General features: G+C 50.6%; 2 protein-coding genes across 2 annotated transcripts in view; one reads left to right on the plus strand and one right to left on the minus strand.

Annotated features, from left to right (window-relative positions):
- alx4a (ALX homeobox 4a) overlaps positions 1-1,346 on the plus strand; it is a 4,647-nt gene extending 3,301 nt beyond the window's left edge. Inside the window, exons 2-3 of the mRNA XM_068741898.1 lie at positions 353-469; positions 1,026-1,346. Coding sequence (XP_068597999.1) covers positions 353-469; positions 1,026-1,346 — 438 coding nt within the window. The remainder of the gene's footprint in view (positions 1-352; positions 470-1,025) is intronic.
- Positions 1,347-4,593: 3,247 nt separating this feature from the next.
- ext2 (exostosin glycosyltransferase 2) lies at positions 4,594-15,930 on the minus strand. The gene is made up of 15 exons (XM_068760501.1): positions 15,895-15,930; positions 14,919-15,247; positions 14,585-14,808; positions 14,124-14,213; positions 13,677-13,793; positions 12,923-13,118; positions 12,372-12,511; positions 12,189-12,282; positions 9,254-9,385; positions 7,960-8,149; positions 7,648-7,814; positions 6,989-7,132; positions 6,726-6,854; positions 6,097-6,179; positions 4,594-5,560 (listed from the first exon to the last, which is right to left on the minus strand). The coding sequence occupies exons 2-15, from the start codon at positions 15,231-15,233 to the stop codon at positions 5,422-5,424; spliced, it is 2,160 nt and encodes a 719-aa protein (XP_068616602.1). The 5' UTR covers positions 15,234-15,247; positions 15,895-15,930; the 3' UTR covers positions 4,594-5,421.
- Between the last annotated feature and the right edge of the window lie 521 nt (positions 15,931-16,451).

The raw sequence follows: 16,451 nt of genomic DNA on the forward strand, positions 1-16,451 counted from the left end.
TTTAGCGTCTTCAATTTCCCACTTTACCTCCTTCGGATTGAGGTCGGAGTAAATGCCCGGATACCGTCTGCGTGACGACGGATCCGGTCGGATCGTCGGGAGTCACAGAACAAACTGGTTGATTCAGATGCGGCTCGAGTTGAGAGGTCAGAAGGTCGGCAGGGACAGACACGCCTTTAAAGTTCCCTCCGAGACAACGAGCAAACAAAAGACGATCAGTGTTCGCAAGGGGAACCAACTTGTTTCTAACTGCGTCCGTTTTCTTTTGTGAAAAGACAAAAAAGGACAGGCTGATTGATGAAAGCAGAAATAAGTTCTATGACGTTTTCCCTCCCTGCAGGTCTGGTTCCAGAACCGGAGGGCTAAATGGAGGAAAAGGGAACGTTTTGGTCAAATGCAGCAGGTCCGAACTCATTTCTCCACGGCCTACGAGCTTCCTCTCCTGACACGCCCTGAGAACTACGCACAGGTACGAGTACACATCCAGCACAAGTACACATCCAGTCTGTCCCAGAATTCCTAATTCAAGAAAGTAGGAGATTAATCCTTGACAGGAGCGACCCTTTCCTCCTCCCACACTGGGAAAACGTTCCTCCACTCCACTTTCTCTACGGCTTCCTCGGCAACAAGCATGAACACAATTCCAGGGAGTTTTGGGTCAAAGCTAAAATCATCCTGTAAGCAGCGACAAGACCAACAACAAGAGGCGGAGTCGCTAAAGCGTCTCCAGACTTCTGACCACCACGGTTTATGATGCTTTTATTGTGAAATGCTGATCACAAACCTCCCGTGACAAGTTTACCTACAGCTAGCAGTTAGCAGTTAGCTTAGCGGAAACAGTGGAAAAGGCAGAGAATGACTAGCCGGGCTTTAGCAACAACGTCCTGCTAACGAGCACCTGCAGCGTAAACGTCACGCCCGGCGTTTGTTATTTATAGAATAGAATAGAAAGCCTTTATTGACATGTTTAAGTTACGTGCGTGAAGCATCTTTAACAAAAGCTTCTTTTCCCGCCATATCTCCAGATCCAGAACCCTTCCTGGATCAGCGGCAGCAGCGCGGCGTCTCCGGTTCCGGGCTGCGTTGTGCCCTGCGACACCATGACCCCCTGCATGACGCCTCACCCCCACCCCGCCAGCGGGGTGTCCGACTTCCTGGGCGTGCCCAGCCCCGCGGGCCACATGGGGCCGTCCCACATGGGCAGCCTGTTCGGAGGGTCCCCCGGAATGCACGCGGGCATCAACGGGTACGACCTCAACGTGGACCCCGACCGCAAGTCCTCCAGCATCGCCGCGTTGCGCATGAAGGCCAAAGAGCACAGTGCAGCCATATCCTGGGCCACATGATGCGCCGGAGCCCGTCGGGACCTTGTTGACCCCCCCCCCCCCCCCACGAGGCCCCACACAAACCCATCGAACGCTAGAATCGGACTCTTCCAAATGCAACGTTGACTACCTTCGTCAAGGCTGCGACTAAACGACTAAACGATCACGCGGCGAGACAAAGGGGCGGAGCCGACGCCATGTTCCTCAGCCCCGGAGCGCCGTAGCGGGCGAGCGAGCTTTGACGAGAGCCTGGCGAGGTACTGCTTTACTGTAACGGAACGTTAGGAATGAATCCGTTTAAAGAAAAGATGCACTTATTTACTATAAAACGGGAAGTTCTGTTCGTACGGCGCTTTCAGTCCTGGCGCCGTTTTTACTCCTGTTATTATTTAAAGTTGGAGTGTTTTTTTGTCCTTTTTCTCTCTTCTGGTGGTTTTATGATGTTTATTGCCCCACGCCATGCAGATACCCCGTTAGCATTAGCACATGTAGCATCAAATCACGCCACGGTGTCAGCCGGTGCGACAGTAAACTGAAGCTTCTCAGAGTTCAAACAGCTTCAGTAGTTCGAACCCTCCGGCTTTCAGAGCCCAGGTGGAGCGTGGCTCGTTTGGTTCGGCCGGGGTGAGCGATCCACCTCACGGCCCCCCCCCCCCACCCCCCACCCCTCACCGATGGCCGGAGAGAGGGAGGAGGAAGTGGAGTGTGGGAGTGTGAGCGAAGGCACAGCAGGCCTGCTGCTCTGGGGGCTGAAGAGCCTGGGAGCGGCGGCGGGACAGACCTCGAGTGGACACGACCGTGCCCCCCCCCCCCCCCCCCCCCGAGCCTCAAGAGCATCAGGGAGCGTAGAGCCTACCGGTGGGCCGCTCTGCCAGAAATAACACCACAAACCGGCGACGGCGGTGCCATGTCGGCCTCTTTCTGGACCTGAAGCTGGAGGCGTCCGGCTGTTCGGAGGCCGTCGATCAGATTGACCTTCACAGAGGGACATTCAGAATCCGAGAGGACAGACACGAGTGATTCTGAATGTTGCATTGCGTTCGGTGAAAGCCGTAATCCATGACACCGCCGCAGTTTGCAGACAAAGCTCTGCCGGGAACGTTTCAGGTTTTTAAGCCTGTCCCAGATCCACTCCCATCGCCACCTTCATTTTCGACCCAATTTGCATTTGTTCTTGAAGCATTTATTCCCCCCCCCCCCCCCCCCCCGCCACATAAACGATGAATTTACTGGCCGACAGTCACAAACTAAGGATCGCTCGAGTCCAGCTGCCTTACATTTACATCCAGCTTTCTTAGATTCCCTTTACGCCGCTTCCAAATCCAACTCTTAACCCTTTATTTTCACACACACTCCAGATGAAGTTGAATTTCACCGGATACCAGGACGGATGGCATTCCCGAGCAGCTTGTACTGGCTGGCTTGTGGGTCCTGACCGTGGGCCCGGCCGCAAGACGAGAACGGTTAAAGCGTGTCCAGAGGAGAAGCTGACGCAGACACGGTCCAAACGTCCTGGCACGGAACCGTAGATCAAGTTTACTCTCGTGTCGAGGGGGCCTCGGGGGGAAGGGGCGTCTGACACGATGTCTCACCTGGATCGGGTTTTGTGAAACCAGGATAAAGCACGATCCTCATTTCCTCTCTAGTATCTGGTTACTTCCTGTTTACGTCTATCAAGGCTGAGCGCGGTCTGTCAGAACCCGAGCGGAGGTTCCGTTCTTCTGGAGCAGCCCACCTCTCTAAACCCGTACCGGCGGACCCGTCTCTCTCTGGCGACAGGCGGAAGAATCCGCTTCCTGGTGCTCTTCCTCTGCTTCCGGGAGCCGCCTGAAGGGAAGCAGCCGCCTCCGTGGTTTGGAGAAGAAAAACCCGGAACCTGGCCGTGAACCTTCGGGCAAAGCAACCGTTGCTAATGCTCTAAAATGAAGCCACATTCGCCTCCCTCAGGGCAGGTGATGGAGCGCGGGGGGGGGGGGGGGCTCTGACCTGCCAACGGAGCGGACCATCCTGGAGCTCCGGTCGGTCGTACTCTCCACATGATCCGATCTAAAACGTGGACGTGGGGGCCTCGGCGCTCTGACCCCCCCGAGGGGGTCGGACGGAGGGCGTCTGTTGTGTTCCGGTGTTCTGGGAAAAGGACAGCGCACGCAGCTGCCCCCGGGGGGGGTGCAAATGCAAAACAAACATGCCTCGTACTCGTTTCCCCCTCAGCTGTCATGGCTTTACTTTCAAAGAACCCCCCCCCCCCCCCCCCCAAACACTCCCTCTCTCCCACTCTACTCCCAGTCACAGCCCCCCCCAGCCCAGGAAGGCCTTTTAATTAACACCCGGCCCATGTGGAGGCCGAGGTTTTGTGTGTCGGGCCGTTCCTCTGCTCGGAACGCACAAACACGGCGCCGTCCAGTAGCTCAGGTTTACGCGATGGACGCTCGCCGTCGCCGACCCGTATTAAAGCCTCGTTAATCACAAACCGACCATCACTTATTAGCATTAAAGCCAGATTAGCTCGGTTCTACCGTCTGCTTGCAACAGCTCCATCCCAGAGCGATGATGTCATCACCCACTTCTCTCATCCTCTGATACTACTGAAGACAGGCAGTCGGTACGTGTTGTGTTTTTTTGTGCGTTTTCATTTGACGTGTTTACTAACTTTATAATGCGAGACAATCTATGGACGGTTTGACTTTTCATTCAGTGGTCGAGTTGCATTTGAATATTGTTTCTTGTTCTCGTTCAGTGGATTTAATCTTGCTTTGCGTTCCGTTTTGTGTGTGATTAAAGTACGATAAGTTATTGCACCTCTCTTTGGAGCCGGTATTTGTCATTTAAGGACCGACATCGTCTCACACAGCAGAAAACGACCCTCCCTTTAGTGTTTAAAAGGTCATTCCAGCCACTCCCAGTTTCAAAGTGAAGTCCTTTTCAAACCATCGGCTTTAAACGAACCGGTTAGTCACAACTCCTTTCTGTTTTCGTTGCACCACCCTTTCTGAAATCCTCACGCATTTCAGTCCCTCGAAAAAGGAACCCGGACCGGAGCGTTGAAACGGGATCGCACAATCCCGCCGGAGCATCGCGCTAAGTGAAGATGACAAAAATAAGAGCTGCACCCTTTTTGAACTGCTGACATTGAACAGGGTGGATTAGGCGGTGTATATTAACAACAGGTGACGGGGGGGGCTGGAGGGAGCGGGGGGGGGGCCCGCCCCGTGTCACGGAGGGTCTGCTCTGACCGGTTTGAGGCCGGAGAAAAGACAGACAGCAAACAAAAGGGGAAAGCCCATTCCCACCTCGCTCACACAGGAAGCAGCGGTGGAGATGTGGTCTTTATTTACAAATCACAAAGTCATACAGTTCATACATTTACATACATGTAAACCGAGAACGCCCTAATAAAAATATCAGGAGGCTGAGATGGGCCCCAACAAAACAAACAAACAAACAAACACAATGACATCCAGAGGAAACACGTAACAAATGCATCTATTTTTTCAGAAGCGTACTTTCGGATATCGTCTATCCCTCAAAACACGGCGCGCCTTTGAAAGCACGACGAACTCGTATCTGTGTGTCTGCAGCCTGCTAAAACACGCCTCGCGACTTCAAGGACGAAAACACAGACGAAGTCTCCGTCACGTCTGCGGCCGTCCCAGCTGCTCGGCGTTAATACTTTTTTTTTTTTTTTACGGTGCAATCTGGCGGCATCAACTTCACGCTGCTGCCGCCACGACGCAACCCTCACGCATACGTCGCCGATCGGCTCCAGGCGGAGCACGCAGCTTCAAACACTCGGAACCTTTTCTTTCTTACAACACAACCCAAAAGGATCGGGATTTTCAAAAGGGTGAAAATGTGTTTGGAGCATCATAAATAATTTTATTATACAGCACGGCTGCAAGATAGAAATATATACACTCTGTTGGTTGATTCGGCAGCAGCGACAGTCCAGCGTTTCCACCCCCACCCGACCAGAAGCCCCCATCAGGCTCCGTTACCAGTTCTTGCATTATTGTTGGTGCAAATAAAATCCAAAGTAAGTCAGTGAGAAGCGCGAACCATTTGAAAGGCGACGCCGTCAAACCTTGAAGGGGCGAGGTCACAGGCTGCCGATGTTTGGAAAGCTCTTGAGCTTCTCCGGGAAGTCGTCCTTGTAGAGGACCGGGTCGGCGCGGTGCTCCACCACTTTCAGAGGCATGGTACCAAAAACCGTTGCAAACTTGTTGATGCACTCCGATCTAAGGGCAAAAAAAAAAAGACACAATAGATTAGAAAAAAAAAAAAACATTCATTCCCTCGCTTCTGATGACAGGCGAGGTCTCGAGCATTTTATTTTAATAAGCTCAGTGCCCGATTAGAACAGGAATATGATTCCGCGGAGCGTTATGACATTTGTGTTAGTAACAATACAAATAATACTAAAACTGCAATACGTAAAAATACAGGATTTAAAATTAAGAGGGACAGCCATGATATAAAGGCCACTAAATGGCCCAATAACAGGATGAAATGATGTCGTCTGTCTCTGCAGCCCCGCCCCTTACGGCAAACAGCCCTCCTCATTGGTTTAAATGAATATACAAGATTTCATTGGTCCCGATCTTTATTCAGCTTTTCTTTACAAACGGTTTCGGATCAAAACAGAAAGTTTCACATTTAAAGGTTTTTAGGAGATATAAAAAACAAAACACAAGTGTAATAAAAATAATAATAAAATAAATCGTGACTGAAATTCTGCATGACAACCATGCATTGAAAAAAAGAGGCGTCATACCTCTCCACCATGTGCGTCTGGTCCAGGGACAGGCCGTCGATGGCGGTGCACTCTGGGCACTTGAACTTTTTTCTGGGGGTCACCTGAACGGAAGCGGAACAAAGTCACACCTGTATCGTTTGTTAGCCAACAGGCTATCCAGCGCGCATGAAATAAGTTTGCGACGTCTGGCAAGGACGCGTCTGAATTCTCATTAGTGCCTCTGTCTGCCCCCCCCCCGCCCCCGTCACACGCTGAACCTGTGATTGTGCATCTCTGAGGAATCAACTGAGAGACAGATGGATTCTGGGAGTGTTTTCTGAAGGAACCCGTAGGAGATACGCTGGGAGGTGGGAGTGCGTGCAGGCGTACGGAAGTGCACCGCTTTTCATTTGATGGCAGGGTGTGTGTGAGCCCCGGCGAGCTTAGGAAAACATACTCCGAGGGGGAGTGCCAGTGAGTGACACCCAGATAAGGGAGGTTAAAGCCAGGCTTTAGCCCGGGCCCCTGCACCTGGGCACAGTCTGTGTGATATAGCGGGGGGGGGCAGTGAAACTGAAGGGTGAGACCTGATCAAATCCAGGGATCCCGGTCCCGTCCGTCAAGCTCCTGCCTCCCCCAGGAAGGTTCAAGCAGAAGTCTGAGCTCACCTTTATGGGGGCTTTGCCAGTGATGTTGGCCACGAGGAAGTTCATTGCAATGTCTTCGCAGTTCATGTGAGCGTCCACCCAGCTCTTGATGTCTCCGGGCATCTTGTAGGTGTACAAATAGTTGAAGTACTGGAAGGGAACCAAACGGGAAGGTGACAAACCAGACGACCCCGACGCCTGCGCGTGCTAGCGCCGAAGCTAGCAGGCTTAGCCTACGAGATGCTCCGACGCGCGAAGCGATAAGCAGACGAGAGGACCGTCACCTTGTGGTAGAACGCCGCCCCCGTCAGAACCATGGAGACCTCATTGGTCCACTCCGACTCGTACTTCCACTTTCCCATTTCGTGGTCCCAGAGGTGCAGCCGCCCCGGGTACCCCACCAGCCGGTCCGGGAACTCCCTCCATACCTGCGGGAGGGAAAGCAGGCGACTCCGACTGAGATGAGATCCGAACATCAATGATTACAGGGCGTACGAAAAGTCTGGGTTTTCCTCGAATTATATGTCTGAGCCAAAAAAAAAATCACGAGCAAAGCGTCAAATCGAAGTATTCCGAAGAACAGATCGCTTCACGATTGTCTGGATTTCTCCTGTCCGGCACCAGCAAGCGGGTCTGAAACGGAGCTCCTCCGTCCCGCCTGCAATGCCGTGTAATTACCCTTAAACTGAGCACAATTTGATGAAATGGCTTCTAAATGGATGCAGGTGAGCGCGCCGGGCCGAAGGAGCAGCAGGTATGCGAGCATGGAAAGCATCAGCACCGGACCCGTCATCATCCGTCACACATCAAACGCACCCGGCAGGCGGTCCGATCCCCGGCTCGGGTGGAGCCTAATCCCCCCCCCCCGAATGACTTTAAACACGGGGATCAACGTGAAACGGTTCCCTGCAAGCACGCCAAGGATTTGCCTTCGCTTTCTCACCTCGTAGCCAAACTGCAGCTCGTCAGACGTGAGCATGATGATGTCATCGTCGATGGCGAGCACGGCTTCCGTCTCGATCTCGTCGTAGGGGAAGAAGCGGTTGCTGAGCTTGTTCTCTTTGGTTCTCACCACTTTGAGAGGAACGCCGACCTTCGGCCAGAGGAACTCTGCGAAAGAAAACGAGTTATTTCAATAAAAAATATTCTCTAAAGACAAAGAAATAGCTGCTTCCTTCTTCCGTGAAATAAATCCCACGCTGCCGGATGAGGATAAGTAGGAGGAGCTTAATGAGACGGAATCCGAGGTACGCACCTTCGGGAGGACTCTTATTCTGGTTGTTCCACACCACCAGCAGTTTAGCCAAGCTGGGCACCTTGGATATTTCCGTGATGACCCGGAAAAGGCTCTCGATGCGATCGTAGGTCAGCACCACCGCCGTGAAGCCGGGCGCCCGCGGCGGGATGAGCGGCAGGAACAGGGGGCTGTTGACGCTGTTCCACTTCTACGGGCAGGAAGGAAGGAGAAGAGGCGGCGAGTTAGGAGACGTTCCCTTTCATTTCTGCTTGCGTCAAAAGCTCAGACGCGTCGCCGGTTCATCGGCCCGATAAACGACATCAAACGGTTCCGGTGACGACCGGTCTGCGAGGGGGGGGGGCAAAGACAGAAAAGCTGCGGGCCTCTTGAAGAACGCACAGACGCCCCCCCCCCCCCCCCCCCGGCAGCCGCACGGTGATTACGTGGCTCCTTCCGTCGCATCGGCACGGAGACGCCGCCGCCGCCGCTCAAGTCTTCCCGACATCAGCCGCCCCTCCACCAATAAAAGAAGCGGCTTTATTGGGCAGTGGAAACTTCCTTGTGGTCATTATCACTTTGTCAAACAAGTGGCGGGGGGGGGGGGGGTGTTAATGAAACGACCACATTCACGCAGCAGAGAGGCATTTAAAGGAGCGTAGAGGAGGCGGTTAAGACATTCGTCAAACAGTAGATGAAAAGAAACCCGCCCCCCCCCCCGGATCTAAAATGAGCTGGGAGTCATGTCTGGTTATTTGAAGCGCTTTAGTTGTCCTTTATGATGCTGAATAAAGTGAAGGAGTCGTCTAGAAGAAACACCAGAATCCACATCAGCCCCCCCCCACGGTCAGGGCATCGATTTCCACATACAAGATACGAAATGAAAATGTCCGGATAGTCAGCCCACTACCTACAGCCCCCCCCCCCCCCCCCCCCCAAAAGGCACCAGAAATCCACGGAAATGTGTTTTCAATTACCGGACTAAAAGGACTACTGGGGGGGGGGGGGGGGGTCTGCTTGATTTATTTCAGACTGTTCACGTTCTCCTCACCATCCATTGACTGAATCCATCAAAAACACACTTCATCTCCCATCTCAGGCAGGAATGGCCAAAGTTCTACCGCCGGCTGGATTCCAAACCGTGAAGCAGCGCATGTGTGGCGCGTCGCACAAAACACAAAAGGCACGACAGAGGAAGAGGAAGAGGAAGAGGAAGAGGAAGATCACGCTGCACCGAGCGCATCTGAAAGCTCCATTGTGGAACGCGGTCCATTCAGATGTCTCCAATAAAGACGATCACGGCTTATGGACATACCACGACGTGCGGGTTGTTCCACTGCTCGTAGGTGCGTGCGGCGTACGGGTAGATGCGGTCGTTGATGATCTGGAGGGTCGTCAAGCCGATGGCCTTCACGGAGCTGAAGTAGGCGTCCCAGAACCAGCGAGCCTGGAGAGGAAACGGGACAGAAGAACGAGCGAATAAATATTCAGATAATGTTCTTAAGTCAATACAGGAAACAGAAACGGAGGCTCCATGCATGGATTCTTTTGTTTTTTTTGTCATCAACCCGCTGGAATGCTGCCGTTGTTCAGGTTTCGTCGATGACATCATCATTAGGCGACTCGTCAGACCTTTATAATCCAGACTTTCTTTACAGATCATTTTGAAGCTTGACCTCCAGCAGCTCGGCTTTTTTTTTTGGAGGCTTTCTAAAATCTCTTTTGAAGCTGCCTGTTTTACTTCAGCAGAAAAGCAGACTTCAATGACGACTGAACTCTTAACCCGGAAGCTGCCGGGGAACCGAGTCAAAGCGTTCTCGAGAAGACGACTGACCGCTCCATTAGGTTGCTGGATTTAGAACTTGTCGGACTCCGTTACGCTGGAGATGCACAGAGGAAGAAAGTTAAAAAGAAGAAATGCTAAATGCTTGATAATCTGGAGTTCGTGAACTCGCCTTCGCTCTTCTATCGTAGAACACAAAGCATCCTCCGCTGTTGTATGAAGAGACTTCAAGGGAGCGTTTAAGGGCGAGAGGATACTTTAACTCTCAATGAAGCGTCTCCCGCCAGGAAGCACCGCCTTTTACCGACCTGCCCCCCCCCCCCCCCAACAGCCCCTCAGGGACCTGGGAAGAAATAGAGCTCGACTCCTGTCTCTTCATCCTCCTCCCGTCGACTGAAAGGCATCGTTGGGAAGTCCGCCGGAGTTGTGTCTATTTTTTACAGTGGAGTGAGGCGAAACCGAAAAGCCTTTCTCGTCTCAGGAGGGAATCCCGACGCCCTATAAATCAGCAAGCGATGAAAGGAGGAGCCAGAAAGCAAACTGTGCCGGCCCAAGGGCCCGGTCCCATCGCCCTCCAGCCTCTCCCAGCGCCTGCAGGAATGTTTATGAGCGGGGCTGAAGAGAAGGACTTAATCCGTCTTCTAAAACGCAGCCGATCTGAGGTCTGAGCTGCGAAAGAGGAAATTAGAAATGCAGCCACACGAGAACTAAACTGTCCTCGTGAATGTGTTAAGAATTAAAGCAAATAGGGTCAGGTCCAATTTGTTTTCCTCCGTCCGTGAAATCCGGCGCTGACCCAATGTTTCAGCTTCGGCTGAAGAACAGAGTGCAGAGCGTTCCTCGGCAGCTCCCCCCCCCCCCAGTTCCACCGGTCGGACTCGCTAAAACAAAGGTCAAAGGGACCATCAGATACACTTCAGATTGAAGCGTCGGCGTCGTTTTGTTCAACTCGGTGGAAGTCGCCAGACGCCTGGCAGGTGGTTTAACCTGGAGGCCGGTACTGGCTGCCGGTGAGCTTCGGGGCAGAACCGGGCCCGTCGTCAGGGGGCTTAGAACTAATCGCAAACAGCCTCCAAAGCAAGGACGTTCCGTTGGGAATGTTATTCTGCCCGAGATGCCATAGCGCCGTTCGTAATGATTGAAATATCCCTTAATATGCGCGCACACACACACACACACACACACGCGAGCACGCACACCCACGTTCATAATAAGCTCTTGGTCTCTCAGGCATAAATCGGTGCCGATTACAACCCAGCAGGACTTTGGGTCAAGCGGAACAAGAACCCTCGTCCAGCCGGCAGAAGGTTTCATGCGATCCGACTAGCAGCTGTTTTACAGTGGAGGGGATGCGTGGAGAAAGAAGACTAAAGAGAAGCAGGCAGCACATCTAGCAGAGGAAATGATTCCGACTTCCAAAAAACGGCGGAGATCGGAGGCGCTGCGGGAAAGCTGGGAACCGAGGGAGGATCCGAAGAGAGAGAGAAAAGAGGCTGCTCAGGTACATTAACCTACCTACCGACACGGGTAACCGTGTTGGGTTAATGAAAAGGTCATCGCTTGGTGCTTTGTCCCAAGTGGGATACGAATTTGGTTTAAACACGCGGCCTTGCTGACAATGCTTTTTTTTTTCTTTCTTGATATCGGCCTCTTATTGAGATTAAAATAAAATAAAATAAAAAAATGCCAAAGACGCCTGCTCGCCGAACACAATGACGTCCTTCTTTAGTGGAATCTTTCCGCTGTCTGTTCCTACTTTTCCATTTGTAAGCACAGACGTCAGACGTTGACGTCAAGGCAAACGCTGCTGCGCCCTCTGCAGGCCGCTTTGCTGTACTGCAACCGATGAACGAGAATGATGGAATAGATTCCTTTTTTTTCTTTCCGAAATATTATTGAAACTACCCTTTATTTACCTACCCTTTATAAACGTGGAAAGGATCCAAAACGTGGGTTAGGAATATCACTGTTTGTGTTTAGAGCACAACAGACTAACAAGTTCTTCAGTTTGTTTGTTACTTTATGCAACATTTCAGAAATTCAGTCTCTTCTGGTGTGCGCTTGGTTTTATCTGCTAAATATCTGCTTCTATTTAATTTAGAGATTTAAAAACAATGTCTGTGAATATAATTTAACTCTGTTAGTGTGAGCTACATGCCCCCCCCCCCCCCCAAAAAAAACCCCTCAAGAGCAAGGAAGAGTTTTTAAGTCGTATTCTTTTGTAATCCAACCCCACGCCCATGTCTGAGCCCTTTGAATAAATGTTTGTCCAGTATAATTACTAAGTGGACCAGAGTTGATGTAAAGGAATGAGGGGCAGCGGAACCGATCCACTTTGACTTTTGTTCACCGCGGCCCCATTCAGACATAAATTATACAGAATTCTTATTATTCCAGTTTAAATTCCAGTTTGACGTTTTTCAGTGATTAGTCAGTGCAGTGTGTGAATTTCATGTGAATTCAATACCTGTTTTTGCATGTCCTCAACCTGTCTGTGAGGAATGCTCTTCAGAATAACGTACATCTCTGGCAGCTTCTCTTCAGGGATAACAACAGACGCCCTGAAAGAGGGAAGGAACAGCCTTTAAGGTGACGGGCTGTCAAACCGTTCACACGCCTTTTTTTTAGCTGCTCGGAGAGGGAGCCGGACCTTTTCCAGTCAAGTACTTCAGAGAAGGGCAGAACGTAGGAGTCGGCGAGGAAGACCGGGACGCAGCCAGCCTGCAGCACGTCACTCAGGGCAGCCTGGCCCAAACGTGCCCCCCGCAAAACCACACAGAATGAAGACTCCTGGAGACGCACAAGAGAAGCAAGCAGTCAGCAGAATATCCTGACCCATTCCTGCTGCTGTCAGGAACATCGTCGGAACGTAACCTGAACGTGGCTTTAGTAATCCAGTTCTACTTTTAGCTCCTGGGGTTTCTTTTTCTGCCTCACGTGAATTTCCTGCTCTCAAAAAAAAGCATTCCTCAAAGTTCAAGCTTCTATTACGCTCCAGGAATCTGCTGCCCTCTCTGCAGCAACATTTCTATCCACACACACACACACACACAACAGTTTGGTGGCTGACATCCACATAAGCACTGGGTGGAAACCTCTAGCACTGTTCCCAAAATGAATTACGCAGCCAACGCAGGCGATGTATTTTCAGCACCTTCCGGGACGCTGCCGCAGTCGTGCGCTGCACGACGAGCTTCCTACCTGCAGGATCTGAGGGTAGTCGTACACCTGACCCTTGTAGCAGCGTTTTCGGGCAGTGGCCGCCCCCTGGGACAGTTTGCTGCACTTGTCCAGCAGGAGCAGGGCTTCTCCATTTTCTTCTTTCAAGCGCTCCAGCTCGGCACGGTACTCTCGGTGGATGGCGGTTTGGGACGACAGAATAAAGTAGCGCCGTGGACTAAAGAGGGGAGACGGGAGAATGACATATATTGAATATAATATTTAGATTCACACCTTCCCATGCTAATACTGACTTTCAGCTTCATCCTGACACTCAGATCTTACCATCTGGTCTAATTCACAGAATATGAACATATCAATTAGCTCTTGTGGGTTCCAAGACTGTCTATAGGATCCTCCGTTCAATCATCTGACCATATTTGGACTTCCTTGGTCTTGGCGCCCAGCCCCAACCCTTTTTACTACCGCCCTGTAGCGTGGGAGCAGATCTTTAGCATGCAACAGGACTTTTCCAGTGCCGGTCTACCGACTGCTATGGAATTGATCAGACAGGACGGCGTCTCATGAATCTTCCTCTGGCTCCTCCTCCAGGAACTCTTTTCTGCATTCCTGTTGTCTTAAACTGGCTTAAAAGTAAGCCAGCATGTGAGAACACTGCAATCCTTCCAGTGTAAAACGTTGCGAAACAAGAACAAAGGACATCACAGCATGACCAGCGGAACCACACCCCTTCCTTGTGAAACGTCATGAGGATTAAGGTGACAGGTGTGTTTACCCGGGGTGTCTCTCAGGCAGCTCCACGTCTGCAGACAGAGGGCTGTACACTGGAATGCTGACGTCGTAACCTTGTCTATAGGTCCAGGTGGAGAAGCCGCCGCCGGCAAGCAGCGCTCTGCAAGGAGCAAACATGATATTCCAAGTCTGAGCGGACATGAGCAGCAGAATCCAAAACAAAAAACAAAACAAAACAGTCCGCCCTTCCTTCTTTCCACGTGGAATGCAAAGTGACGTCAAACAAGACCGGGTGCACTGAGCAATGAACCCCTACGGTTCAGTTGGTGAGAAGCTGGTTCTGCTTCATTCTCAGGCAAGGCAAGGCGGACTCAAAAACAACAATCAATCATCCACATGCCAAAAGTGTTTCAATTTGGATTTTCAATGGCTAATGTGATCATATGAATGTGAGCAGCATTTTCATGCGTGCGTAACAGAAGGTGGATACCGGTCTCTGGGTACGTCCAAGGCGGTGTTATAGTCTGGAGGGCCTCCGGGTAACATGTTGAAAAGCAGGTGATTCATTCCTTTGTCCCACCTGTCAAGGCACGATTTTAGATTAGTTAAACAACAAAAAGTGTCATTTTTGCAGTTTTTTTTCTGATTAAATCAACTATTCCTCACCCAATAAACTCCCTTCAACACCTTCAACTCGATTTAAAGACATTATTTCTGATAATACTCATGACAATTACACAAAACTATTTAAAAAAGGGCCTCCATGGAACCCCCCCACATCATTTTCATTTCAACCGTAGGATAGGGCACTTCTTAAGATTTTCATTTCTCTAATAAAACTATATGGGTCGTGATAGTTTCCTCAACTTGAGAGAACTATGAAGTACAAATACAAAGACAGTTGACAAGAAAGCAAAATGAAAATGAAGCTAAACTTTTGCTGGCATTTACCTGGCCAGCATTGCCAGAGCCTGGGCAGTCTCTCTGACGCGCAGAGAGTTCTGATTCAACACATCAATAGAGGGGATGAAAAGACAAGCCCTGGTGACATCATCGGTGTAAAATTCACTGTCAGAAATCGCACTGAGCAGATCATTGTATTCCCGGGACAGCCCTGCGCTGCTGATGGGAACCCCCAATTCGTCCACAAACTTCTGCAGCGGGTAGATGTAGACCTGCGAAAAAGCAACCGCTTGGATTGATGTCTGGGTGAGAATTATAGGTCACACTCTGAACAACAGACTACATCCAAAGGGATATTAGTATGCACGAGCTCAAAAGTTACCTTGATTCGGTTTTTAGGATTGTACCCACACCTGTAAACATCAAAGCAGGTGTGCATGCGGCAGCTGAGGTCGCCCCTTTCGGGAATGGGATGGGAGACCGGCAGGCAAACCAGAGGGGCGTCGTGAACGCTGCGTTTAGCCAGGGTCCAGTCAGCCGCAGACTCAATGGAGTGAGGCCAGAACTGAAACATGCCGGTGGCGATCAGTCCAAGCAGCACCACGGAAAAGAGAGCGATGTAGCATGTCCGATGCTTGGTTTTCATCCTCGGGATGAGGGCAGGGCCCCGGGAGCCGTATTTCCCAGAGCTACACATGCTTCTGTGAGCCACTGCAAAGACAGGAACAGAGAAACGTCGTTGTGTTCTCAGCTACACGTAGCATCGGTGGAGAACATTATTACCGAACCTAAAGAAACTCTATCAATAGTCCAGTGCGCGGGTTGATCTACAAACATAATCAGCGTGCACGTCAATGACGTAACGCTGTGATTAGTTCGATCGCACGTTAGCCTGATCGCAAGGGCTTTTTTTTTTTAAATGCTCCTCTTAGACAGGATGTTTGACTGTATTTGTACTGTAATACTTGCTACTGTGTGACTGTACTTGTACTCTAACATTCTATCTAATAAATATATTCATCATCAGCCACCGAGTTAATGTCCCCGACTAAAAACAACAATCCTTTAACATTATTCATCCAAAAGGTGAAACACAAAAAATCATCGAAAAATGAATTAATTTAATAACCACAGTACTAGAACCACTATACTAGAACCACAATACTAGAACCACTGACCCCCGCCCCCCATTTAATTTAAGACAGAACGTTTAAGTCGGATGACAGCAGCGACATCACAGGACTCGGCCAAACCCGCCGTAGAAACATCCGTGCTAAGTTAGCTTATTGACAGCTGCGCTATTAAACGCATGTAAACAACTGGACAACAATTCGGATTTCAGAGGCGTTGTTACTCACCGATGCGTTACGAACTTGTTAATAGCTGGCTAGAGTACCGACGATAACCTAGCATCAAGCGAATGGCTAGCTATAGGAAGGCGACGCCATGATACGCCTCCCCCACTCAGCTAGTGGGTCTAGCCAATCATCGGCCCTCTTCGCTCGACTCTACCAATCGAACAACCCCGGAAGGAATCACTAGCCAATCAGAGGTAGCATAGGGCGGGTATTGACATCACTTCCCCCAGGCAACGATTGAGAAATATGTTTCCGAATTCCTTCCGCTTTTCTGACGTCTTTGTGCCGCTGCGGCTCCGGAAGTAGATACTTTGCCTCCCTCTACCGGAGCTGACGTTGGCGGACATGATGACGAAGGCAAAGGTCGATGTGTTGTGTCATGCTACAAGTGGCTCAGGTTTATAGATATACATATACAGCATGCTTAAACACACAATTATTGATCTACTCGTACCAACATAATCGATTTTAGGACAACCTTATATAGAACCTATATATTATTATACACATAACACATTTATGCTCCCTCAATAATTCAGTGGGAAACACTGTAGAGC

This window comes from Brachionichthys hirsutus, chromosome 1, assembly GCF_040956055.1.
Source record: "Brachionichthys hirsutus isolate HB-005 chromosome 1, CSIRO-AGI_Bhir_v1, whole genome shotgun sequence".
NCBI lineage: Eukaryota > Metazoa > Chordata > Actinopteri > Lophiiformes > Brachionichthyidae > Brachionichthys > Brachionichthys hirsutus.